This window comes from Malaclemys terrapin, chromosome 11 (genome assembly GCF_027887155.1).
Source record: "Malaclemys terrapin pileata isolate rMalTer1 chromosome 11, rMalTer1.hap1, whole genome shotgun sequence".
Taxonomy (NCBI): domain Eukaryota; kingdom Metazoa; phylum Chordata; order Testudines; family Emydidae; genus Malaclemys; species Malaclemys terrapin.
The window spans coordinates 78,536,168-78,563,416 of NC_071515.1; the positions used below are offsets into that span (position 1 = coordinate 78,536,168).

Consider the following 27,249-nt stretch of genomic DNA (forward strand, 5'->3'; position numbering starts at 1 on the left):
CCTATTGATGGCTCATGGTGGTTGTAACTCATGGCTGTGTAAGTGCAGGGCCTGTCAGAGGTTAGCAACTTGAAATTAGCATCACAGTGTGAACGCCAGCCCAGGTTGGGGGGACAGAGGGCTCAGCAGTCCCACAGTTCAGGTTGCACACCAGGTACCCCATCACAGTGGGGTTAGGCTAGATGAATAGTTGGTTAGTTGGATGGTTGGTAGGGGCTAGCAGATGGGTGATTGGTAAGTTGGATGGCTGGGTAGGGCTGGCAGGACAGGTGATTGGTTAGTTGGATGGTTGGTAGGGGCTGGCAGGATGGGTGATTGGTTAGTTGGATGGCTGGGTAGGGCTGGCAGACGGGTGATTGGTTAGTTGGATGGCTGGGTAGGGCTGGCAGTATGGGTGATTGGTTAGTTGGATGGTTGGTAGGGGCTGGCAGGATGGGTGATTGGTTAGTTGGATGGCTGGGTAGGGCTGGCAGACGGGTGATTGGTTAGTTGGATGGCTGGGTAGGGCTGGCAGTATGGGTGATTGGTTAGTTGGATGGCTGGGTAGGGCTGGCAGGACGGGTGATTGGTTAGTTGGATGGTTGGTAGGGGCTGGCAGGATGGGTGATTGGTTAGTTGGATGGCTGGGTAGGGCTGGCAGGACAGGTGATTGGTTAGTTGGATGGTTGGTAGGGGCTGGCAGGACGGGTGATTGGTTAGTTGGATGGCTGGGTAGGGCTGGCAGATGGGTGATTGGTTAGTTGGATGGCTGGGTAGGGCTGGCAGGACGGGTGATTGGTTAGTTGGATGGTTGGTAGGGGCTGGCAGGACGGGTGATTGGTTAGTTGGATGGCTGGGTAGGGCTGGCAGACGGGTGATTGGTTAGTTGGATGGCTGGGTAGGGCTGGCAGATGGGTGATTGGTTACCTTTCAGCATTCGATACATTTGCTGCAGACCCCTTAGAATTGGCGAACCAGAGAGGTGTAGTCGTCCTTCTGTGGCTCTGCCCCTGGGGCAGATGATACCCACCTCGGTGCCGGCACACGATGGGGCTGCGTTACCCTCTGCACACCGGCGAGCAGCGTTCCTAAGTTCACAGCCAACGCGAGGGAAAGTCAGGCTCAGCAGATGCTTGTTTGCATGAGTCAGGAAGTGCCAAATCCTGCAGCTCATTGATCAAACCCCCTTCCCCGTGTGCAGCAACAAGAACCCCACCTGCAGCAGCTCCGGCAGCCCCAGGACACTGGCCGTGGATCTGCACCGCAACGCGTCAGGGAGACCGCGGCCAGCCACTGCTCTCTAGGGGTCAGAAATGCATTGAGAGGAGTCCAAATGCAAGACAAGGAGCTCTGGGCTCCCTCTCCCCATGAATTTGCTGGGGGTCTCGCAGAGAACGTGGGTCAGGAAAAGAGCAGCGGGCATCCCACACAGGGCGGGGGAGGAGTGCGTGGCATGGGGCCGGGGATCCCTCCTGGGGGGGCATGTTAATGTCCACCCGCCAGGGCCTCCTCGCTCAGCACCCGGCAGAGGCTTTGATCTAGACCTGTCCAGCACTGCCCCCCGCCAGGCCTGCCTGTGCACCCTCGTCTGTGAGACCCGGGCCCCAGCTTTCAGCAGAGCCGCTCGTGGGGGGTTAAGGGAGGGGCCAGACCCCGTATTTATTGGTCTTGGCCCCCTTGTAAGGAAAAGCACCAGCTTGCTGATACACTGTAGCAAACATCTTTATGGGGGAAGAGCGGGGGGGTCTCAGTCCAGCCCCCCCGCCCCCAGCCCCCCAGTACACACCGACAGAATAATTACGAGTTAAATAGAATCCAAACACACATAAATTAACGGAGGCGGGCAGGTGCCGCAGAGTCTCCCCAGTGCCCTGCCTGGGTCGGGTCTCTGAGTCTGCTAGCAGCGGAGGTGGCCCCAGACCCGGCTCTGTCTGGCTCGCCCGGGCCCCCTCGCTCCGGCTCTGGGCTGCTCTCCCTGCTCTGTTTCGTGGGGTGATCGCTCGGGGCTGCCTTTCATAACGCTGAGCCGATCTTCCTGTCCGTGGAGCTGATCTGCTCCTCTTCCTCCCCGGAGCACGAGGAGCCCGGGCTGTAGCCGAGCCCTGCAGGGCGGCGGGGCAGGAGCTCCACGCTGGCACCGTGCCTGTTGAATTCAGGGCCCTGCTCCTGCCCCTGCGGCTCGCTGGGCAGCAGCTTCTCGGCGGCTTTGCTGACCCCTCTTTGCTTCTCGGCCTCGGCTTGGGCCACCTGCTCTTTGGCTTTCCGGCTGCGTTTCCACTTCATCCTGCGGTTCTGGAACCAGATCTTCACCTGCAGAAGACCGACAGGAGGGTGACTATAGGGTTTCCCCAGCCACGCATCTGGGGGCAGCCTCTCCCAGCGCTGACACGCTGCCAGCCCCAGGGCAGGGCACGGCACACGCGTCGTCATTTATCACTGAGACATGTTATACTACCATGAGCGCAGAGCCGGGCCCTGCTGGGCCAGGCGCTGACCGACACCCGGTGAGAAAGTCCCTACCCCGAGGAGCCAAACAAATTAATAGATCACCCCCTCCCGGGTCACCCACCCTGGAGATCACCCCCTCCTGGGTCACCCACCCTGGAGATCACCTCCTCCCGGGTCACCCTAAACCTGCCCTGATCCCAGCCCCCAGTATAGGGGTGGATCAAGGGCATGGCCAGAGTGCTCAGTTCTACAGCTGTCCTTTGCCTCCTAGGTCCACCGGGTGCTGGGGAGACATTTAGAGCAGAGCTGAGGGTTGGTCAGGTGCCCACACTGCCCTAGAATACAGGGAGCAGAAAGGTTAAAGCCACCTTAACTACCAGCCCCCAGTGCCCACTCCAAGCACAGACACGGCATCACGGAGAATCAGGGTCACTGGATGGGATTCCAGTATCCCCAGTGCTAGAACATGGTGAGCGTGGCTGTCCTGGAGGTTGGGGTTAGGAGGGGCCCCCAGGGGCTGAGTCTTAGGGATATAGCATTGTGTTAGGGGACACACACACACACACTTGGACTAGAGGGACTAGAATCAGCCCAGGGTCCCAGAACGGTGCGCGTGCGCGCACACACACACACACACACACACGCGCGCGGTGCCAGACCAGTAGCCCCGGAGGACAGCGCGGGGACGGGCCCTGCTGCTGGGTGACCGGTTTCTGGATGGGAGTCGCTGTGCTAGTAAAAGAGGCAAATCTTCTGGGGTCACCATTGCAGGATGGGAGCCCAGGACCCATCGGCCCTGCCCCTCACCCATAAGTGCAGAGGGAGGCCAGTGGGCAACTCCCCTCCTGCCCCCCCTTTTCCCATCCCCCAGCTCCTGCGGGGACCGTACCTGCGTCTCGGTCAGCATCAGCGACGTGGCCACCTCGAAGCGCTTGGGCCTGGATAGATACTTGTTGAGCTTGAACTGGTTCTCGAGCTCCAGCAGCTGCTGGCTGGTGAAGGCCGTGCGAGGCCGGCGGCATTTGCCCATCAGGCCGGCCTGCGGAGGGGCTGAAATGCAACGAGCGGGCACAGGTCAGCGGGCGGGGGAGGGGAGCTGGGTGCCGCAGCGAGCCCCTCCCTGAGGGCAGGGCCAGGCGTCTGCCCCGCCCGGTGCTGAGCGCTTAGACCCAGGGTCAAGTCCCGCTTTACCGCACATGACCGTGGGCGAGGCTCAGTCGGACCCTCGCGCTGCTCCGCCCTGCAGGGGGGCGGCTGCTATAGAGTGGGAGGTGCTAAGCTCCCCTGGCAGCGGGCGCTAGCTAAGGGCCCTGGCTAGGCAGGGCAGCGGGGGAGCAGACGGGGCTGCTGGGGAAAGGCCAGGGCGGGGGGAGGAGGTGGGGCTGGGCAGCAGGAATTTGGGAGCCGTGACCCATGAAGACAAGGGGGCATTTGGCTGAGGTGACCCAGGGTTAGGCGAGGCAGGAGGATGGAGCAGACGGGACGCCCCTGCGAAGCTGACGGGTGGGCACTCGAGAGAGGGGATGGGCGAGGGAAGCCTGACGCCCCTTTGGGTGAGGGGTGAGAGCAGGAAGGGGGTAGGCGCTTCCTGAAGATGGAAGAAGTGTCCAGGGCGGAGGGACAGTGCAGGTGGCTGTGAGGGCCTGGGCTGCGGGACGTCACTAAGGCAGGGAGGAGCATGGGCATTTGGGGAGGCTGGGCCTGAGAGCCCGAAGCTCCCTAGAAGTGGGAGGAGCCACCGGTGCCTGGACCGTGGCCCCACCCCCTGCCCTGCCCCTGCTCAGCCTCCGAAGCCCCGCCCATGCTCCACCCCTATCCCACCCCTGGCCCTGCTCCCTCTCAGCCCCTTCCCGAGGGGCCCCCTTGCCATGGGAGAAGAGGTGGAGCGGGGACGGGAAGAGGAGCCGTGTGGGCGTGGCCACAGGGCGGGCATGGGTGTGGCCATGGGGCATGGGCGGAGCCACGGCCCAGGCACCTGTTCGTCAGCAGCACTCCAAAGGCGGCAGGCCGGCGGCACGCCCCCGAAGGGAGGTGCACTGCATCCTGTTTGGGGAGGCATGGCCTCCCCTGGCCTATTGCGCCCACCGCCCATGAGGAGGCGAATTCGTGGCATGTGGGCACTGAGGGTCGCTTCATCGCGAACACGCCAAGGGGCACGGAGAGGGGCAGTCACGCGAGGCCAGACCGTGGTGGGGCCCCTGGCCCAGCTCATTTCCCTGCAAACTGGCCCCATCCCGGCTGGGATTCTGCTGCCGAGACTCTCTGCACCCAAACCAGCTTGGGTGGGGCTCTCATGGCTGAACAGGGCCAGCCCCGGGAGCCAGGCCCCACTGGCCAGCCCATGTGCCCTAGGACGTGGTGGTTCGGTCAGGGACGCTCTCCCTTCAGAGGAGCAGACACTGAGCAACAAATGTGGGAACGCCTGGCGCAGTCCCAGGGAAATGAGGCTTCTCCCCAGTAGCCATTACTGCTCCCTAAGGAGCCCCGGCCTGGCCACAGCCCAGCCCCCAAGAGCCGGCAGGGCTCCCCAGAGGACCCCGGCACAGGCTGGTGATGCGGTGTCCCCCGGCCCCGGGGCAGAGCAGGGGGTGCGGAGCGCCAAGTGTCGCTGTCATCGCCTGGTCGTCCAATAATGGGTTTATTGCCCAGCTGATATTAAACTGGCAGCGACGTTATCAGGGTCGTTTGGCGATTGAAATCGATTCCGTTAGCGAAATGAAAACTCCTTGATTAGCGTGAAGTGTATTTAATTACCCCCAGCTGCCAAGGTCTGCGATAAGGGCAGCAGCCCGCGCAGCGGGGCCCAGGGCCTGCTATCTCACTAATCACCCGTTATCGCAGGGCCGTGCTGAATCAAGAGAGAGGGGAACAAAAGAGTCTTTGAGAACCCAGCGCGGCTCGTCTCCCTGCATGGCAGAGACAGGGCACGCACTGTTTGATTCCGCCTTCATCTCCGCTCTGCCCTCTTTATTGGCTCTTTGGGGCTCCACTTTTACGGCCCTTCTTCAGGAGAACAGCAGCTATCGAAACCAGCAGGTCCGTGGCAGGGTGGGAGGTGCTGAGCAGGAGATGGAGGGGTGACGGGAGAGACTGCTGGGGGTCAGGCTGCAGCCAGGTCCCTGGGCATGTCCCACCAAGTCTCTGCATGGAGACGGCTCCGGGACGAGCGAGGCTGGGGCAGATGCCCCCAAGCAGAGAGAGCTCATGAGAATTATCAGCCTGCAACGCTGGCAGCATGTCCGGGCTGAGAGGCCGCGTGGGGCACCCTGCGGTCCGTGCACTGGCGCAATGACAGCACAAGGGGCAGAGTGGCAGTGAACGAGGCCCAAGGTGGGTGGGAGGGTAGGATCTTCGGCTCAGCTTTTAGCTTCCCACCTGGAGACGCTGTAATGCCCATCGGAAAAGGGAGGAAATCCGCAGTGCCGGAGCATCCAGTGGACTTAACACCGTGAGATTGCAGCATGCTACTCAACTCTGAACGTCTGACACCCAGGAGATCTGCCCCGTGTCCCCAGAGCCAGCGACTGCCAGGAGAATTCGCATAATCCTTTATAACAGGAATTTCCTGCCTCCAGCACTTATCTGCCAGGCGGCTCAGAGCCAGTCACAAACTTTAGCTCAGTTCTAGCAGATGCATCTCACACCTAGCCTGCGCCCATGGCACCTTGAACATTGACCCCAGAGTCCTGGCCCCACTTCAGCTCTGGTAATCCTATTCTACTTCCCTAGCGCCCCCCTGCGTAAGGTGTTCTGCTCACTTCCTGTCCTACACTCTGCCCTGGCACTGAGCACTGCTGACCAGACTGCCCTCCACTGGTAGAGGAGTTGATTCATACGGCTTGTAAAGCACTTTGGGCCTTTTGGGATGCAGGGTGCTTTACAGATCCTGTGCAGACGTCAGTCACTACACTCTCCCCTAGGACGGCCTACAGCTCTGCCATTGACCTCAGCCGGCATTCACGACACCAGCTGATGGAAGGTGTCACCGGAAGGAGGTGATTTTATGTTCCAAACCCTGCTATAGACAGGACGCCCCTGTTAAAATCGAAACCTGATTCACATTTAGATACCATTGCTCTTTATGGAGCACGACATCGCACTGAATAAGGAGGTAAAGCTTTGACACCGAGTGTTATTAGTGGCTTCTTTGTGGGAGTGTAGCTAGGAGCTCTTTCCACACCCAGCCCTGAGACTCAGGCAGGGAACCACTTAGAACTGCACCACAGCTAACAACAAACATTTCTCCAAGATCCATCTGCCCATATAGTCAGTGAAATGGAACTTGTAAGACTATCTCTAACAGCACCAACTGGTGGCTCCCAGTCATATTACAAGGACTGCACCTTGCCCTCCTTTCCAAAAGAATCCCCCTTAATATGCATAAGGAAATGGATCTCTGTAGCTCTCAAAAACCTGCTAGAAGGCTGCAAAGCACAGCTGTTACCTGCCCGCCCCACATCTTCCAGTGGCTGGAAGTGAAACTGGGGGCAGAGGCTTGGATGAAAACATGCTGACAACACATGGAATTTGCCCCTTTTGGTTCTACAAGAGGATCAACCTTTGCTATCTCCAGGGGAGAAAACACCCGAAATAAGCGTAGGGTCTGTTAACCTTTTGGAACCGCAGTGAAACGCACCCCCCAAACGCTGAGATCTCCTTGGGCCAGCCGGCTGCAAAGTGCCAGGGTTCGAAGGGTTAAAGCTGTCAGTATATTCAGGGACTGACATCTGCAGGGCAATCATCTCAAGAAGTGGATTGAGGAAGCAGATAGTAGCCAGGAAGGGAAGGGGGAGGGTGGGAGGTGTTAAAGGGACTGGAACGTGGATGTGACCTGGATCTCACGGATAGATGGGTCCAAAAAGGGAGGAATTTCATAGGCTCTGTACAGGGACACCCCGCCTCTGCCCGCCCTCACTGATGCAGGCGACCCTAAAGTGCTTGCTCAAAATTCACAAGCTCATGAGAAATATACAGACAAAGCAGCAAAACAGGGAACTTGTCGGCATGGGAACCGAAGTCAAAGGTACCAGGAAGGAACCTCCCTGAGCTAATAGCAGTGTGCAGCCCTTAGACAGCACTTTCCATTGTCACCGCTCTTTACAAACAGGAGTCAATTAACTGGGGCTAGGCCACCGAGTTAATGATGTGTCATGCGGGAATTTATGGATGTTGCATTAACTGAACGTTATAAAGTTGCACTGGGTTGAATCCGAGGTGCCCAGATGCCAGGTGCCATGTAAGAGCCTAGAGATCAGGCTGTGTCACACATCATGGCTAATAGGAAACTCAGCAAAAGCAGGAATAGAACTCCGACCTTCAGGACGCTGGCAGACCAGAGGCCAGCTCGTGCCAAGGTCCCCATGTGTCAGCTGAACACTGAGATACATAGCTAGGCCTAGTCTGGCTACCCTGTGTTAGTGCTAGTAAAATCGGTATTAGAACGATAAGAACGTGTTTAGTGTTTAGACTTAATTGAATGCTTGTGAGTGGCTCCCAGCGTTAATCTCAGTTACAACAGCTGTGTGCCGTGGTGTAGGGGAACATAGGAGCATTTGTGTTGCAAGCCTCTGTGACTGTAACTCACCAGGCAGGAGAGAGACATTAACTAGTGCGACGTGCTGGTCTCCAGCTGAAGGTGTTATCTCCTGGCCAACAGGGAAGGTCCAACTCCCTACGGCTATTGTGAGACGAAAAAGAGGACAAAAGACATTGCTTGCAGGGCCGGCTCCAGCTTTTTTGCCGCCCCAAGAAGCGAAGAAAAAAAAAAAGCCGCGATCGGCGGCACTTTGGCGGCTGCTCTACCGCGCCGCTTCATTCTTCGCGGTGGCAATTCGGCAGCCAGTCCTTCCCTCCGAGAGGGACTGTGGGACCCACTGCCTAATTGCCGCCGAAGAGCCAGACGTGCCGCCCCTTTCCATTGGCCGCCCCAAGCACCTGCTTGCTGGGCTGGGGCCTGGAGCCGGCCCTGATTGCTTGTTTCTCCCCTGTGAAGATGAGTCTTGCAAGTGGATTCCTCCCATCAGCTGAGCATGCAGCTCTGAGCACAGGGGAGAACGGGAATAAAAACCCGTGACAAGAAGAAAAGTATCTCTGTGCTGCTTGGACTCTCAGGTGCAAGGTTTACTAGGCATAAGTAAGAGATCCCCTGTGTTTAGCACTGTCCTAAAGGACATATAATGAAATACATCCTAGAATACTCCAGGTGCTGACTGAGGAGATATCTGAGCCATTAGCAATTATCTTCTAAAAGTCATGGAAGACGGGAGAGATTCCAGAGGACTGGAAAAGGGCAAATCTAGTGTCCATCTATAAAAAGGAGAATAAGGACAACCCGGGGAATTACAAACCAGTCAGCCTAACTTCTGTGCCGGGAAAGATAATGGAGCAAATCATTAAGCAAACACCTAGAAGATAATAAGGTGATAAATAACAGTCACCCAATAGCTTTCTTTGACAGGGTAACTAGCCTTGTGGCTAGTGGGAAATGGTAGACGTGGTATATCTTGACTTTAGTAAGGCTTTTGATACTGTCTTGAGTGACTGTCTCATAAACAAACTAGGGAAATGCAACCTGTACTATAAGGTGGGTGCATAACTGGTTGGAAAATCATTCCCAGAGAGTAGTTATCAGTGGTTCACAGTCAGGCTGGAAGGACATAACGAGTGGGGTCCCGCAGGGATCAGTTCTGGGTCCGGTTCTATTCAATATCTTCATCCATGATTAAGATAATGGCATAGAGAGTACACTTATAGTTTGCAGCCGATACCAAGCTGGGAGGGGTTGCAAGTGCTTTGCAGGACAGGATTAAAATTCAAAATGATCTGGACAAACTGGAGAAATGGTCTGAAGTCAATAGAATGAAATTTAATAACGACAAATGCAAAGTCCTCCACTCAGGAAGGAGCAATCAGTTGCACACATAGAAAATGGGCAATGCCTGCCTAGGAAGGAATACTGCGGAAAGGGATCTGGGGGTCATACTGGATCACAAGCTAAATATGAGTCAACAGTGTAACGCTGCTGCAAAAAAAGCAAACATCCTTCTGAAATGTATTAGCAAGAGCGTTGTAAGCAAGACACAAGAAGTCATTCTTCTGCGCTACTCCACACTGATTAGGCCTCAACTGGAGTATTGTGTCCAGTTCTGGGCACCACATTCAGGAAAGATGTGGACAAATTGGAGAAGGTCCAGAGAAGAGCAACAAAAATGATGAAAGGTCTAGAAAACATGAGCTATGAGGGAGATTGAAAATATTGGGTTTGTTTAGTCTGGAAAAGAGAAGACTGAGGGGGAACCTGAGAACAGTTTCAAGTACATAAAAGGTTGTTACAAGGAGGAGGGAGAAAAATTGTTCTTAACCTCTGAGGACAGGACAAGAAGCAATGGGCTTAAATTGCAGTAAGGGAGATCTAGGTTGGACATTAGGAAAAAGTTCCTAACTGTCAGGGTGGTTAAGCACTGGAATAAATTGCCTGGGGAGGTTGTGGAATCGCCATCATTGGAGGTTTTTAAGAGCAGGTTGGACAAACACCTGTCAGGGATGGTCTAGATAACACTTAGTCCTGCCATGAGTGCAGGGGACGGGACTAGAGACCTTGCGAGGTCTCTTCCAGTCTTATGACTCTATGATATAGAACTTGCTTATTATAAAAGCTTCTATTACTTTTTGAAATTTAAGATAGTAACTCATTTGCATATATATGTTTACCTGCTTTAACCTCTCTTGTTTCCTTTTTCTATTTAATAAATCTTGGTATAGTTTATTACAGGCTTGGCTACAAGCGTTTGCTTTGGTGTGAGATCTAAAGAGCAACTGGCCTGGTGTAAGTGACGGGTCCTTTGGGACTAGGCGTAACCTGAATGTTGCTGTGATTCATGGTGTGAGGGACGAGCTATCACAGAGATACGCTCACCGGGGTGACGAGGCAGACCGGGGTACCCCAGAGGACAGAGCTGTGAAGGGGACTCCAGCTGCCCGCTCTGGGGAAGGGCACACAGTCAGTACGGGGGCTCAGCGCTACCGAAGGCAGTTTATGGGCCAAACAAGAGCTGGCCAGAAAACTCAATCCTCATCCATCGGCAGGGGTGATCACTAACCAATGCCACCAGCAGCTACTGTCCCACAGCCAGGCCAGGCTAAGGGAGTCCAAGAGCGCCAAGTGCGGCCAGAGCTACCCCCTTGCACCCCGCTCAACACCCCCTCCCCAAAACAGGAGGCTGAGCCCAGGGCGACAGACAGCGAGAAAGCCTGTCAGAGCCAAGGGACGGCTCCTGAGAAGAGAGGCCTGGGCCAACAGGGGACCATGTTAAACAGCCCACTCCTGGCTCACACCTTTGCAGGGATCTTCCCCGCCCCAAAACAGCAGGGATCAAAGGGCCTAGACCCCCCCACACCAATATCCGCTCCCACCGCCAAATCACCTGTTGTCCCAGGGTCACTGGCCCCTGTAAGAGGGAACGGGCCCAGTTCACCTGGGACTAGTTAGCTGCCTCCCAGCGGAGCTTGATAGGGGGCCCCTGTAAAGAGCCAGGCAGCAGTTAAGAAGGCGCGGCTGAGAGCTGGTGAGAGCTGCATGGAGACAGCAGGAGTTGGGAGCTGGTGGGTAGAGACCTGATGGGAGATGTGGGAGAGAACCGGCCACAGCTGCGAAATCCTGCTGAGCAGAAGGTCCGCGCCGAGGCCCCCGGGCAAAGGGAGACACCAGTGTGATGTTGCACGCCATATGTTTTATGGAAATATGCTTATAAGTGTGAGTATGATGTAAGTGGAATATGCTTTATGCAAAAGGTCTCTTGTAAGGTATCATTACAAAGCTTATCATCTACTGAGTGTGGTCATCCCATTTGTATGTATGTATCATTCTTGTATCTGAAACTAGAAATATCAAGTATAACTCTGAGGTCCTATTGTAATTATGCAAAGTGTGGGCCATTAATGGTGGTTTGGAAGCTTGATGGCTCCCATTGACTAGGACAATTGGTTGTCAATGGCTCTGTTTACTTGCAAACCTTCCTGGGTGCGTGCGGGCCAGCCCTGGAAGAATGGAGGCTGGGGTCTCACAGGACATGTGACCATGTCACCTGATACTGGAATCCATCTTAAACGTGGTGCTTTTCCATTTAGAAGGGGGGTGGGGACCCAGAGAGACAAAAGATTCCTGCCTTGTGCCAAAGATATAAAAGAGTTTAGAACAGAACAAAGGGGGCTGCAGTCATAAGAAAACCCCTAGTTAACACCTAAGGTGTCTGCTGGAACTAACAAGGACTGCACCGGGGAAAGGATTGGGCCCAGACTAGGAAGGAGTCTAGTCTGTGAAAGAAGCTTATTGGAATATCTCTGAGGGGGAGATTTACCTGTAATCAGTTTCTTAATGTATTAGGCTTAGACTTGCGTATTTTTGTTTTATTTTGCTTGGTGACTTACTTTGTTCTGTCTGTTATTACTTGAAACCACTTACATCCTACTTTTTATACTTAATAAAATCACTTTTGTTTATTAATTAACCCAGAGTAACTGATTAATACCTGGGGGGGGGCAAACAGCTGTGCATATCTCGTTATCAGTGTTAGAGAGGGCGGACAATTTATGAGTTGACCCTGTATAAGCTTTATACAGAGTAACATGGCTTTATTTGGGGTTTGGATCCCATTGGGAGCTGGGTGTCTTGGGGCTGGAGATAGGTGACTTCTGAGCAGTTTATGGTTAAAGCCTGCAGCTTTTGGAGCATGGCCCAGACCTGGGTCTGTGTTGCAGCAGGCTGGCGTGTCTGCTCAACAAGGCAGGGTTCTGGAGTCCCAAGCTGGCAGGGAAAACGGGCTCAGAGGTCATTTTAGCATGTCAGGTGACAGTCCCAAGGGGGTCTCTGGGACTGAACCCATCACAATTAGCTCAATCGGGGCATGCTGGGCCGGGAGAAAGAGGCTTCACTCCAGAGGCAGGTTCCCATGAGAAGTTGCTCAGCACCGGCAGGACTTGCCCGTGAAGGGGCCTGGGGAGTGGAGTGCCGTGGGGAGCTCGCTCGCAGGAGCCTGAGCTGAGGCTGTGGGAGAAGAGTTGCAGCAAGCATGGAGAACTGCCAGGGGCGCGGAGGCCCTGGAATAGGGGCGCTGGCACTGGGGAAGAGGCCTGTCCACTCACAGGTGGCTGGCCCAGGGAGGGAGGCAGAAGAACTGGGAAATGCTGCAGGTGGGGGATCTCCGGTGGGCAGTCTGGAGGTGGCCCCTGGAACGGGGGTGGGGAATGGCTGCATTTTACTCTGGGGCTTTGGGAATTGTCTGACTGACTGATCTGCTGAGGGTTGCACTGATACAAATAAATTGTGCCCAGAAGCAGGGCTTGAACTGGACTCTGGGAGGGATGACATTCCTTTCCAAGGCAGGGGAGGTGACCATTGGTCTGATCTGTGGCGGGGAGGATGGGCAGCTCCGATGGTGTCACAGAGTATGGGGGACTCAGGGCCCTGCACCCCCGGCTTCCTGCGATTCACCATGACTCTCAGCCAGCCAGTAAAGCAGAAGGTTTATTTAGATGACAGGAATACAGTCCAAGACAGGTCTTGCAGGCACAGACAACAGGACCCCCCTCAGTTGGGTCCATCTTGGGGTCTCAGGGCGCCCCAGCCCCCTTGGGAGGTCAGAGCCCCGTCTGCCTCCCAGCCACATCACCAGCCAGCTTCTGAAAACTCTCCCTTCAGCGACCCCTCCCACAGCCTTTGTTCAGTTTCCCGGGCAAAGGTGTCACCTGGCCTCTAACCCTTCCTGGGTTCTCATGTTACATGCTCAGGTATTCTCCTTCGGTCAGACTCCCATCCCCCAATGCAGACTATCCTAGCCACACTCCCCTGTCAGCATTCACAGACCACAGTAAGAACAGTCCCAGTTCATCACAGATGGCCCTAGGGAAACCGAGGCAGGAACTTTCTGCCTTGCTGTGGTTGCCCACACAAGGGCGCCCTGGCAGGGATGAGCCCTGTTACACCAGCTCAGGGCAGCAGCAGTGAAATTCCATGCAGCGACCACCTCGACTCAGATTATTTCAGACCCATCCATGGCTTCCTGTGTCCACATGAACCCCAGAAACACACGTAGATTGGGCGCATGTTTCAGGGATGTGACGGCCATAGGGCCTGGCTGTGTCTGAGGGGAGCCCTGCCCGCTCTCTGCCTTGCTGCACCATGTGGGGCAGGGAGGGGCCTGCAGTTAGAAACTGAACTGCTTGTGGGAATTGGCTTTTTGCTTTGGCCAAGTTCACATCACTTCCAGCTCTGGGCTACCCGCGCAGCCTGCAACAGTTTCCAAGCCGAGACTTGTCAGGTGGCCCATGGCTGTAGGCTGACCCCTGACCTCACTGGCCCACACACAAGGACCTGTGAGGTCCTTCTGAGACAGAAATTCCTAGAATGGGGCGGTTCTTACCTAATCCAACCCCATTGGGTGATGCCAGTGACCTCGGAAGGAGAACGCCCCATTCTGATTTGCCAAGAAACTCCCAAGGAGGAGCCTCGCTCAGGAAAAGCCCCAAAGGGGAGGAACCAGCCAGGCCACCATCTTCACAAGGGACAGAAGGACCTGGCTTCCACCTGCTGCCAAGGCTGCTGTTGACCGCTCGGCTCTGGCCATGCAATACCACCATGCTGGAGAGAGGCCTGTGCTTCCCCGGCTGGCCACCGAGGGGGAGCTGTCCAGCAACATGTGACTCCTAGACTTGACGTCTACAAGCCAGGAACCCGTGGCCAGCCAGCAAGTCCATTGATACTAATCAGCCAAGCCGATAAAACCACCAGCTGGTCTATTCGACCCCGTACCAGCTTCCTGAGAGAGAACGAAACTCCCAGGGTCACAGTACGCTCCCCCTGCAGAAATATCGACCTGTTCGTCAATTCCAAAGCCAGAAGAGACCATTGTGATCACCTAATGTGAAGCTCCGTGGGATTGGCCTGCCTTAATTCCTGTTTGAGTTACTGCAGCTCGGAGGAAAACATCCCATCTTGATGTGAAAATCCCTAGTGATGGAGAAGCTGCCAGACCCCTTCCTAAGCTGTTCCAGTGGCTAATGACCTGGAACGAGCTGTCTCACCGTGGGCTCTGCAAGAACGCGTTAAGCTCCCTCGTGCTCTTTACCGCCCCACCTACCTTACGGGCCGGCTGTCCTGACTGACATCCGAGCTACTTTCCACATTTGCTGCAGGCTGGAAATGATGTGACGCTCACCACATCCGCCATTCGGCTGGAATATCAGGACACTGCCTGGCCGTCAGACTGGGGCTTTGGGGGCCAAGCGCTAAACAACGCAGCTGCCTCCCTAGATTATTAGGTAACGTTCATAAAGAATTGCTGGCTTCTTTGCTCTGGCTCCGACGGCTGGTACCTGGGTTCATCTGGGATCTGATATTAACCCACTGTGTTTTCACTCGGTCTCTAACACGTTGTGCTTGTTCGCTGTCGCTAACAGAACGGATCACACTGGAGCCCAGGGTGGGCCTGGTGCAGGGTCAGGACTCTAAGGAGCTGGGGCAGACAACAGAGCTGACGCTGACCCACTTGACCCATTGAACTGGCTATATCAGCCTGGCCCCACAGACGGCGCTTAGTGGCCACCTTCTACACCCTGTCACTTTGGGCTTCTGCCTTGGCTTTTCCTCCTGGGACCCAGGCTCCCCCGCCACCTGGTTTCCTTCCTCTCGCTTCCCCTCTGGTGGTCTTAGCCACAGGACCATTCTGGAGATCTGCCCTGCAGTCCTTGAACCTCGATGTCTGGCCTTGCATTTGGCTTTATTAAAATCCATTTTGTTTGAATGGGCCCAGCTTACCGAGTGTGACGAGGTGGGGGATTTTCTTGTTTTTTCCTTGTTTTTCCAATGGTTTGCATGCAGAGGGGGTGGGACTCGGTTTCCCTGGGTGTTCCTGGTTTAACAAGGGGAGGGGAGAGGGAGTTTGTTGTTACACAGGACCGGAGAGGGACCTTGGGACCCCAGCCGATGGCCTGGAGAATGGATACCACAGCGACTGGTGACCCGGAGGCCCAGATCAGGAGACGGAGACGGTTCTGGCCAGAGGGATGACAATGGGTTGCGGGGAGAGGACCCCGGTGACCGGACCAGCCAGTTCCAGCCAGAGGGGCCAGAGGACAGAAGAGGGGAGAGGAGGCCCAGGAGACCCGGTTTACGACCCTGTTTAGCTGGAGAGAAGACAATGGACAGAGATGGGGCTTGGGGGAGGTGATCTCAGATGCCCAGCTGGGAAGCAAGGGGGGTTCTGGGCTGGAGAGGGGAAGCAGGCAGAGCCCACCTGGATGCAGAGAGACTGAGATGTGCTGTGCTGAGGGAGGCCAGGCCTGAGGCCCTGAGAGTTTCCTGTGCTGTGTTCAACTCTCAATAAACCTCCTGTGTTATGCTGGTTGAGAGTCGCTCCGGGCTAGAGAACAGGGCGGGGGTGGGGGGAGGGGGCATCAACCCCTTCGGGGGGTGGAGGCCCCGGGGTTCCAGAGCGAGGGGACTCCCTGAGGGGGCCCACGGCAGAGACAGACGCGCTAAGGCTCAGAGAGGTGCGGATCCAGGAGGTGGAGGGGCCTGACCCCGAGAGAGAGTGGACCCCCGAGAAGGGCTGTCGCACTGAAAGGGGCACCCCCCCCCACGGACCGCACGGGGCCAAGAGTGGGCACGATCTGTGAGTCCGTGACACCGAGCAATCCAAATCGCTCTGTATGACTGGCCTGTCCTCAGCATCATTTTCCACCCAGCCACTCGTGTGTCATCTGCAGTGATTTGATATTTTCTTCCAGGTCCCTGGTGACAATCTGGAATAGCATCAGACCTAGAACTGATCCCTGCAGAACCTCATGAGAAAGGTCCCGTTCAGTGAGGAGTCCCCATTCACAACTACTTTGCAGATCTGTCAGTCTCCCACTTCTTTGCTGATTTGGGATGGTACTGAGCCAAACGCCTTACAGAAGGCTCTGTCTGTTACATCTACGCAGCCACCTGAATCAACCAAACTTGTCATCGCAAAGAATGAAAGAGGGTTTGTTTGCCAAGACCAATGTCCCCCAGTGCCCCGGCCTCCTGGCCTGGCATCCCCAGCGCCCCGACCTCTCCTAGCCCTCCCTCCTCCTGCTCATCATCACACCGTGGTACCCGCTGGACGCTGGGCGCTAGCTGTCTGAAATGACAATGCATCGGGCTGCCTGTGTGCGCTGGAAGCTGCCCCAGGGCACTCGGGTCTCTGACCCGCAGTGCTGAAAAGGAATCACTGTCCCCAGCTCCCGGGGTTTAAACCACAACAGGGCCGAAGTGGGTGAGCATCAGGCCCACCTCCAAGCTGCCGCCCAGGGTGTAAAAGGGACAGGCCAGCGAGCGTTAACTGCCAGGATCTGGCTTGAATCCAAACCAGGGGGAGTGCTGGGCGCTGGTGCTGCGTTGGCCTGGGCAGGCAGAACTTGGGTGCTGACCAAGACCAGGGTCCAGGCACGTAGGAGGAGACAGGGCATCCCCTTTACATGGACACGACAACACAGGGAGGACAGGTCATTGTCCCCACTGTACAGCTGGGGACCTGGAGCCCAGCGAGGCCGAGTGACTTTCCCAGGGTCACCCAGGAGCGGGTGGCTGATCTGAACCTAGATCCCCTGAGTCCGAGTCCAGTGCATCATCCTTGCCCTGGGAATCCCCTGTCTGTTTACCCCATCACCCCACTGGTGGAGCAGGAGGGGCCTAGCCCACCGATAAGAAGCCCGGATTTCTTTCAGCTGGGGGAGGGGGGGCTCTGACCCTAGAACGACACCTCTCCCCCCGCAGGAGCGTGACAGCCCTGTGCTTTCCCAGCCGCTCCCTTTGCAGGAGCTCAGCAGGCAGAGACAGAGGCCCTGCCTCTCTCCTGTCCAAGGTCTCACTGACTCCAGCCAGGCACAGGTGGGAAAGCTGAGAATGATTCACTCTTGCAAAGAGCTTTCACACGCTCGCCCGTCCAGAGAGATATATCGAGTCTCTCAATGCCCATAAATCTCCAGCTTGGCAGCTCTGTGCACAGGGCCTCACCGGCCTGCATGGCACTTCCCTCCTGCTGGCAGGGGGCACAGAAATCAGAGCCTCCCCCGGGAATCTGAACACACACCGGCTTCCTGCGCCAGCCACCCCTTCACGCGTGGCCATCGGCGCAGCCCAGCGGGTCCCCAGCCAACACCAGCTAAGAAACTCATAAGGCTTGGGGAGAAACGCAGCCCTGGCAGACTCCGCTCTGTTTGGCTTCGCTGGGCCCCGGCTCACGCCCGCCTGGACTGGATCCCTCCTGTCTCGATGTGCGACAGAGCAAACGTGCTAATCTGGGAAGGATCAGACCCAAGGGCTGGAAGCCGCAAGGCAACGTGATCTCTCCTGGCTCTGGAAGCAGAAGAGAGCCCCCCCACACACACAGATTCCCTGAGCTGTCCCAGGGCCAGACACCAAGCCCAGTGCCCAAGCTTGGATGGCTCAGGAGGCCAGATCCTCCCTGCTCCACGCTGCCTGGCTGGACGCAGTCTAGGCTGGCTTTGAGAGGCAGCTGCCAATCCAGGATGTTCTGCCAAAACTTCAGGGAACCCCAAAAGAATTCCTCCCCTCAGCCTTGTGCTGAGCCCTAGGTCCCGGGGGGCCGTGGAGACGCAGGAGCGGAGGGGGGAATCAGATCGTTTGTTTTCTCACTCAGATAAAATGATTTCCGGGTGAGCCTGGGAGAGTCGCTGCCCCTGCCTGGGCCTCAGTTTCCCCCACCTGTGAAATGGGGATAAAGAGATTGACCCCGGCTCCCCTGGGTGGGGGATGGTATATTCATTAGTGAGTGACGGTCAACCTGTGCAGCGGGCCAGAGCAAAGCTTAGGGTGGGTTTTGCCCAGGAAGTGACAACCAGGGGGTACCAGGGTGAGTGCTACTGAAAGAAAGGATGATCCAGTGATGAGGGCGCTAGCCTGCGACTCTGCTCTGCCACAAATGCCTGGGTGGCCACGGGCAAGTCCCTTAATGTCTAGCGCCTCAGTTCTCCGTCTGTACAATGGGAGAATAGCCCTGCCCTGCCCCACAGGGGTGTTGTGGGTCTACATCCATCAAAGCTTGTGAGGGCCTCAGCTACTTCCTGGGGTGGGGTGGGGCAGATAAAGACCTTTCCTCGGTAGCAACATTCTCCTGATGAAGTGAATTGTGCTCACACAAATTATTCAGAAGGGGGAGCTCAATGTCACATGTGTGCACAGATGTGTGTCTGTGTGCACGTGTCTGCATGTGTGTGCGTGCATCTGTGTGCACATGTGTGCATGTGTGTCTGTGTGCATGCACGTCTGGATGTGTGCATGTGTCTGTGTGTGTGCACATGTGTCTGTGCACATGCATATGTGTGTGCATGTGTGCATGTGTGTGTGTGCACATGTCTGTGTGTGTGCATGTATGTGTGCGCGTCTGTGTGTGCATGTGTATGTGTGTGTGTTTGCATGTGTGCAAATGTGTGTGTCTGTGTGTGCATGTGTATGCCTGTGTGTGCGTGCATGTGTGTGAGTGCGTGTGCATGCATGTGCATGTGTCTGTGTGTATGTGCATCTGTGTTTACATGTGTGTGTGTGTCTGTGTGTGCGTACATGCATGTACGTGAGTGTGTGTGTGCTCTACACCAGGATTAAAAACAACTGACCCCCAAACCCATCTGGTGCCCTTGTTATTTAGTCCTGTTACTAATTACGGCGGCAGCCAGGAATGCCATTCACGGATGGGGCCCTCTTGTGTCAGGAGCTGTACAGAGGAGTCACCAAGGGGAAAGGCCCTGCCCCAGAGAGCTCACGCCCTACACCTCGGACAGGGCGTGACAGGGGGAACTTGCTCTTCCAAAGATTTCAGGAGCTGTGGGGATTTGGTGGCTGGGGCAGGGCTGGTCCAGCGGGGCCCAGGCTGCATCGCCCCAAAACCGCCTTTCAGTTTGCTACCAGAAGCTGCCCCTGCGGCCCAAGGGTGGCAGCAAACGTGGCTCTGGCCTGGGGAGAGGAGGGGGGAGCATCTGCCTGAGCTGCCCCCCGCACCCACTCCCCAAATCACACCGGTGTACAGCCCTCCTGCACCAGACTGTCAGCCATCCTAGGCAGCAAGGAACCCCTGAACACTGGCGCATAGGGGTGGCCAGACTGGTCGGCCCAGGAGTCCATCTAGCCCGGTATCCTGTCTTTGACCGTGTCCTGTGCTAGCTGCATCAGAGGAAGGTGCAAGGAACCCTCTAGCAGAATAACCGACCGACAGGGGAAATTTGTTCCTAACCCCGGTCCCGAGAGATTGGCTGGAGCCCTGCAGCAGGAGTGTTTATAGCCCCCACATGCTTATTGATCCTAATGTACCTGTAGCTTTTTCATATCATTGTCCCCAGGCTTTCTAAAATCCTGCTCAGCTCTTGGCCTCTGAATCATGTGGCAATGAGTTCCACGGGTTAATTATTGTGTATAAAGAATGAGCCTGATTTGTCTCCTGATTGACACAGGCGTCAGCCAGAATAACTGCACTGAAGTTGCAACAGAGGGTCCTGTGGCACCTTTGAGACTAACAGGCTGTTAGTCTCAAAGGTGCCACAGGACCCTCTGTTGCTTTTTACAGATGGAGACTAACACGGCTACCCCTCTGATACATGCACTGAAGTTAAAGCTCTGGGATGGACCAACCAGTCCTGGTGACTTGTTGCAGGGAGAACATGCATTATCATGATGTTCCAGGCCTTCCTCTTAACGCTATGGACTCCCCGCACCTCTCCGACCCGGAAAGAGTAGGTATTTTCCCCAACTCTTCTGTGGTGGAGACGGATAGGAAGGGATCATTTTAGCTTCTCTCCCATATGCTAATCCTTTCTGACTGCTCCCTTTGCCTCCTGCTGGACTCACGGACACTCGCCGGCTTCCAGCTTCTGCTCTCCCCACAGAATTTATTTGTTTTTCTGTCTTTGGCGATTTGCTCTTCAAATTCTACCATTCCCCTAATCACCAGCGCTCATTTTCCTGGTCCCCGCTTGGGCTCATTTCTGTGGGGCTAGGGACGCGGCTCCAGCAATCTCTGCACTTTGTGCTTTAGCCACAGTGGTCGTTTCTCCTCCCTGCTTTCTGTTTGCATTTCGGGGTGCACATGGCTTCTGGGGCTCCAAGACGTCCTGCTGCGTAAGTAGCCCCAGTGGTGAGTGTCAGGATTTTAATGTGAGGCTCCTGGGTTCGTTCTTTCTAACAAGCTTCCTCAGATGTTTTTAATCCTCTTTCCTGACCATCAGCGTCAGAGGGTTAATTTGTGATGCTGTTCTTCCCCCAAGGATGCTGAACTTACGGTAATTACACCGTGGCCCCTGCCATGGAGTGACTCAGCTGAAGGACACACAGCAGCCGGTTCCTGGACCAGACTCCCGCCCTAACTCTGCCTGTACTCGGACCAGACTCCCGCCCTAACTCTGCCTGTACTCGGACCAGACTCCCGCCCTAACTCTGCCTGTACTCGGACCAGACTCCCACCCTAACTCTGCCTGTACTCGGACCAGACTCCCGCCCTAACTCTGCCTGTACTCGGACTAAACTCCCGCCCTAACTCTGCCTGTACTCGGACCAGACTCCCGCCCTAACTCTGCCTGTACTCGGACCAGACTCCCGCCCTAACTCGGCCTGTACTCGGACCAGACTCCCGTTGACTCAGCTACACTTTGCCCCAATACAATGAAGGGCTTCAGGATCTGGCCCCAGGGCATTGCTTAGGATCCAGTCCAGACCGGTGTCTTCGCTCGTCACTCCAGTCTCAGCTGTCCCAAGAAGAAACCATTTATGGTGGCAAGAGATTGCCGCTTCTGGCTGCATCCCGCTGGGACACGTGCCAGTCGGGTGCTGGAGTTGCCGGTTATTCCTGCTTCAGCAGCTTTGGTGGCCTCTCTGCGGTTCTCTATCTCTATCTTGGTCCGGTGGCCACCACCAGTGGGACCTGCTACAATTATGGGCCCGATCCTGCAATCACTTCGGTTCTCAAATAAGAACATAAGAAAGGCCAGACTGGGTCAGACCAAAGGTCCATCCAGCCCAGTATCCTGTCTTCTGCCAATGGCCAATGCCAGGTGTCCCAGAGGGAGTGAACCTAACAGGTAATGATCAAGTGATCTCTCTCCTGCCGTCCATCTCCACCCTCTGCCAAACAGAGGCTAGGGACATCATCCCTTACCCATCCTGGCTAATAGCCATTAATGGACTTAACCTCCATGAATTTTTCCAGTTCTCTTTTAAACCCTGTTATAGTCCTAGCCTTCACAACCTCCTCAGGCAAGGAGTTCCATAGGTTGACTGTGCGCTGTGTGAAGAAGAACTTCCTTTTATTTGTTTTAAACCTGCTGCCCATTAATTTCATTTGGTGGCCCCTAGTTCTTATATTATGGGAACAAGTAAATAACTTTTCCTTATTCACTTTCTCCACATCACTCATGATTTTATAGACCTCTGTCATATCCCCCCTTAGTCTCCTCTTTTCCAAGCTGAAGAGTCCTAGCCTCTTTAATCTCTCCTCCTATGGGACCCGTTCCAAACCCCTAATCATTTTAGTTGCCCTTTTCTGAACTTTTTCTAATGCCAGTATAGCTTTTTTGAGATGAGGAGACCACATCTGTACGCAGTATTCAAGATGTGGGCGTACCATGGATTTATACAAGGGCAATAAGATATTCTCCATCTTATTCTCTATCCTTTTTAAATGATTCCTAATATCCTGTTTGCTTTTTTGACTGCCGCTGCACACTGCGTGGACGTCTTCAGAGAACTACCCACAATGATTCCAAGATCTCTTTCCTGACTTGTTGTAGCTAAATTAGCCTCCATCATATTGTATGTATAGTTGGGGTTATTTTTTCCAATGTGCATTACTTTACATTTATCCACATTAAATTTTATTTGCCATTTTGTTGCCCAATCACTTAGTTTTCTGAGATCTTTTTGAAGTTCTTCACAATCTGCTTTGGTCTCAACTTCTTGAGCAGTTTAGTATCATCTGCAAACTTCGCCACTTCGCTGTTTACCCCTTTCTCCAGGTCATTTATGAATAAGTTGAATAGGATTGGTCCGAGGACTGACCCTTGGGGAACACCACTAGTTACCCCTCTCCATTCTGAGAATTTACCATTAATTCCTACCCTTTGTTCCCTGTCTTTTAACCAGTTCTCAATCCATGAAAGGACCTTCCCTCTTATCCCATGACAACTTAATTTACGTAAGAGCCTTTGGTGAGGGACCTTGTCAAAGGCTTTCTGGAAATCTAAGTACACTATGTCCACTGGATCCCCCTTGGCCACATGTTTGTTGATTTTACTCCCATGTGCAGCTCCGCTGGGCCAGTCCATTCCTGCCGGGGACTTCTTGCGATGCTTGGAGCTTGGGCCTTGTCTAGTTTCCCCATCTCAGGCCAGTGTAGGAATAATGCAGCACTGGGCCAGCCCCATTGATTTCAGTTCAGCTATTCGTGGAAGTAAAGCCGCGTCTTTGCGGGGCCGTTGGCATTTGTCTGATTCAGGATTTGCCTCCTTGCCTGCATGTCTCTGGGAACGATCAGATGCCCAATGTCTGGGATCACTATAGCCCAGGAGTTCTCAAGCTGTGGGTCGGGACCCCGTTTTAATGGGGTCGCCAAAGCTGGTGTTGGCCCTGGGCCCCAGCAAGTCTGAAGCCCAAGCCCAAGCCCCTCCACCCAGGGTTAAAGTTACATGCCCCTCACCCAAGGCAGAAGCCCTTTGGCTTCAGCTTTGACACCCCCCACCCCCCAGGACAGCGGGGCTCGGTCTTCGGTCCCACCTCCTGGGGCCGTGTAGTAATGTTTGTTGCAATGAAGTTTGAGAACTGTTGGTGTAGCATTTGGGAGTCCAGTTCTTCCAGGCAACAGGTGCGATATTAATAACAGACCAAAAGCAGACAGGCACCGAGCGGTGACTATGCCCCATCTTGCAGGTGTTCAGATTCTGCCCAGTAAATGTGACTAGAAGAGTGAAATTCACCCCTTTGCCAAAGGCTGCCCCAAGCCCGAGACACTCCATAGCCCCGCTTTAGCCCCTGGGGCTCAAAGGGCATCTCACCCTCAGGCCAGCCTTTGGCAAAGGGGCGAATTCCACCCGGGAGTGAATGTAGTCGTATTTAGCCCCATGAAGTATGAAAATGCAGCCAGTTAACACCTGATGCTTTGTAAATGCAACACCAAATACAAGCTGTAAATGGATCTGTCTCCCCCCCACACACACCCCACTTCTGCATGGGAAGGAGAGAGGAAACATTCCATAGGAAGGTGCCTATCCCCAGAGAACGGCCCCACGGCTGTCTTGGCCCGATCATGAGGTGTTTAATTTCAGGAGATGGGAGATAATGGGGCTTTTCCTTTTAACTCTCCATTACTCATCCGGCTGGGCTTTTAATTAACCAGATTGCCTGGCTGTATTTTTTTAAATGGGCTTTGAAGTTATTAAATCACTAAACTTACATAATAAATCCATGCTTTTAATAGCCAATTCATCAAAGAATCGGGCTTCGTTTTAATGACTCGGGACCTAATCCCGCACAAGCAGGATTTCCATTGACTTCAATGGGAGATACAGGGCAAGGACAGACTTGGGACACAGATCTATAAATAGCTATTCCTCTGAACTAGAGAGAAAACCCCGGACAGAACAAGGTCCCAACACCTTAGCGCTATAGGCCTGGTGTGTTGGCTAATATGCTTGTAACGTATGTTACCAGTCCCACTCTACTGGCTGGTTCACTAGACAACAGCCTACTACTGAGGCATGTTAATAGAGTTACACTGAAGTTATATATTGGAATTGGAAAAGGTTCAGAAAAGGGCAACAAAAACGATTAGGAGGAAGGAACAATTTCCATCTGAGGAGAGATTAATAAGACTGGGACTTTTCAGCTTGGAAAAGAGACGACTAAGCGGGGATATGATAGAGGTCTATAAAATCATGAGCGGTGTAGAGAAAGTAAATAAGGAAGTGTTATTTACTCCTTCTCATAACACAAGAACTAGGGGCCACCAAATGAAATTAATAGGTAGCAGGTTTAAAACAAACAAAAGGAAGTATTTTTTCACACAACACACAGTCAAACTGTGGAACTCCTTGCCAGGGGATGTTGTGAAGGCCAAGACTTTAACAGAGTTCTTAAAAGAACTAGATAAGTTCCTGGAGGATCGGTCCATCAATGGCTATTAGCCAGGCTGGGCAGGGATGGTGTCCCTAACCTCTGTTTGCCAGAAGCTGGGAATGGGCGACGGGATGGATCACTTGATGATCCCCTGTTCTGTTCACTCCCTCTGGGCACCTGGCATTGGCCACTGTCAGAAGACTGGTATGACGAAATGGGGGATTTTCTTGTTTTCGGTGGGGTTTCAATGGTTTGCATGCGGAGGGGGTGGGACTCAGTTTCCCTGGGTGTTTCTGCTTTAATGAGGTGAGGGGAGAGGGAGTTTGTTTTGCAGAGGACCGGAGAGGGAACTTGGGACCCCAGCCAATGGCCGGAAGGATGGAGACCCCAGTGACCGGTGACCTGAGACCCCGACCCAGAGGCCCAGCTGAGGAGATGCAGGCGGTTCTGGCCAGTGGGAGGACAATGGGCTGCAGAGTGAGGACCCAGTGACCGAACCAGCCGGTTCCAGCCAGAGGAGAGAAGCAGGAGCGGAGGCCCCGGTTTACGACCCTGTTTCCCTGGAGAGAAGACAATGGACAGAGGCGGGGCCTGGGGCCGGGGATCTCAGATGCCCAGCTGGGAGCAGGGGGGCTCTGGGCTGGAGAGAGGGGGCAGGTAGAGCCCACCTGGATGCAGGGAAGACTGGGATGTGCTGGGCTGAGGGAGGCCAGGCCTGAGGGTCAGAGAGTTTCCTGTGCTGTGTTCAACTCTCAATAAACCCTCCTGTGTTACGCTGGCTGAGAGTCACTCCGGTCTAGAGAACAAGGTTGTGTCAACCCCTTCGGGGGTGGAGGCCCCGGGGGGCCAGAGCGAGTGGACTCCCTGAGGGGGCCCATGGCAGAGACAGACGTGCTAAGGCTCAGGGAGGTGCGGCTCCAGGAGGTGGAGGGGCCTGACCCCAAGAGAGAGTGGACCCCCGAGAAGGGCTGTCGCACTGAAAGGGGCACCCCCCCCCACGGACCACACGGGGCCAAGAGTGGGCACGATCTGTGAGTCCGTGACAACAGGACACTGGACTGGATGGACCTTTGGTCTGACCCAGTCTGGCCGCTCTTACGTTCACTGTTAGCTTCAATGGTAGAGGGCTGTTTTCTGGTACTGCAGGACCTGACTTCAAAGCCTGCTAATGCCCCATTGTGGGGAGGAGTCGTTGCAAATACACAAAGGCAAATTACGGTTCTGTTATTGTCACAACTGGAGCAGAGCAAACGGGGGAAGAAGCGACCAGTGAATATTTGTTTCAGTTTTTTCCCTGCAAATATCCACAAAATGGAGAGTCACTAGCACAGAAACATGTACATGTGAAATGTGAGTTTGAACGTTCCTCAGAAGCAAAATTCAAACTGTACGTTCAACTGGCCCGTCCCCAGTCTGCACTGGCCGGGTTAGCTCTGCGAGCCACGTGGACCAGGACCAGAACAGCACCACAAATGACCAGGAGGAACTATCCCCAAGCCGCTAATGCTCTGCAGAGCCAGGGTCACTGGCGGGGGCTGTTCACAAAGACTTGCCCCTCGTGAGTCAATCCCAGAAACGGGCTGGCTGGTCCCGTACAAGAGGAACAGCCACGTTCTGACTCATTCACTGTGACTCACGTGCTCAGCTGCGGTCAGGCCTCAAGGGTGACCCACCAGCCATGGGGTGAAGTGACTCTGTCTGTGCTCTGCACAGGGTCAGCCCAGTGCCCCTTCTTCCTGCTCCAATTGAAGCCAAGGGCAAAAGTCCCCGTGCAGCCCTCAGCCCGTCCCCGGGCAAAACCTCCACACAAGTCACGGAGCCATTTGCCTGAGGATCCAGCCCCTCTAACAAACTCTCCGATGTGTTGCACATCCCAGCGCCGGGCCTGGTGCTCTAGGAACCAGGGATGAGCTCCATGGACACAGGGCTAATGACCAGCATTGTCAGCCTGGTCTCTGAGGCCCCCGTCGGTCCCCTCCACCCCACCCAAAATGCTGCCAACAAAGTCACCTTGGCGGCCTGTCAATTCAACCGCCTTGTCAGCCTCTGCCAAGTCACCAGCTCCCTTGGCTGCCTGCAGCAAGTGTACCAGGCATGTGCCCCTGCAAGGCCCAACGCCCCCAGCTGTATGAGTGGATCTCCTGGTGCATTCCCGCTCCTCTCTTCCCAGCCTCCCTTCCCTGCCCCCTGTGCGGCTCCGGTGGGCAGAGAATCAGGCCGAAGCTTCCTGGCCATCACGCCCCTCCCGGGCTGGTCCCTGCTAGAAAAGTTGCAGTGGTGAGTTCACTCAAGCCCCCTACAATCCCCGACTACAGAGGCACTGAAACCGATTTCAATCTGGCTTGTGTCAATGTAACTTAAATCCACACGTGACCAAAAGAAACTGAACTGATTTCAGAGATTTCGCCCGGAACCAGCGGGTTTGCATCTCAGAAAGTCTCTACAACTGGGCTGGAACGGGGGGCTGAGCGCTCCCCAGGGACAGGACAGAGTCCAAAGGAACCAGCTTCCCCCTGAGAAAACTCCTCCCCCCCCGCCAAACACTGATTCCACCCGCCTGGGATTGGCTCGTTTGCGGCCATGCCACACAGCCAACCCTGGAACAAGGGGGGGGGGGGTCCCCATCACTGACCATCTGTAAATCAGGCCTGGCTGGGGTAACAGCTCTGCTCCGGGGATTGGGGGGGGCA

General features: G+C 55.0%; 1 protein-coding gene across 1 annotated transcript in view; it reads right to left on the bottom strand.

The window, feature by feature from the left end:
- Positions 1-1,685: 1,685 nt before the first annotated feature.
- LOC128845483 (motor neuron and pancreas homeobox protein 1-like) overlaps positions 1,686-27,249 on the bottom strand; it is a 31,317-nt gene continuing 5,753 nt past the window's right edge. Inside the window, exons 2-3 of the mRNA XM_054044236.1 lie at positions 3,317-3,477; positions 1,686-2,289 (exon numbers count right to left, since the gene is read on the bottom strand). Of these exons, the coding sequence (XP_053900211.1) occupies positions 1,993-2,289; positions 3,317-3,477 (458 nt within the window). The 3' untranslated portion in view covers positions 1,686-1,992. The remainder of the gene's footprint in view (positions 2,290-3,316; positions 3,478-27,249) is intronic.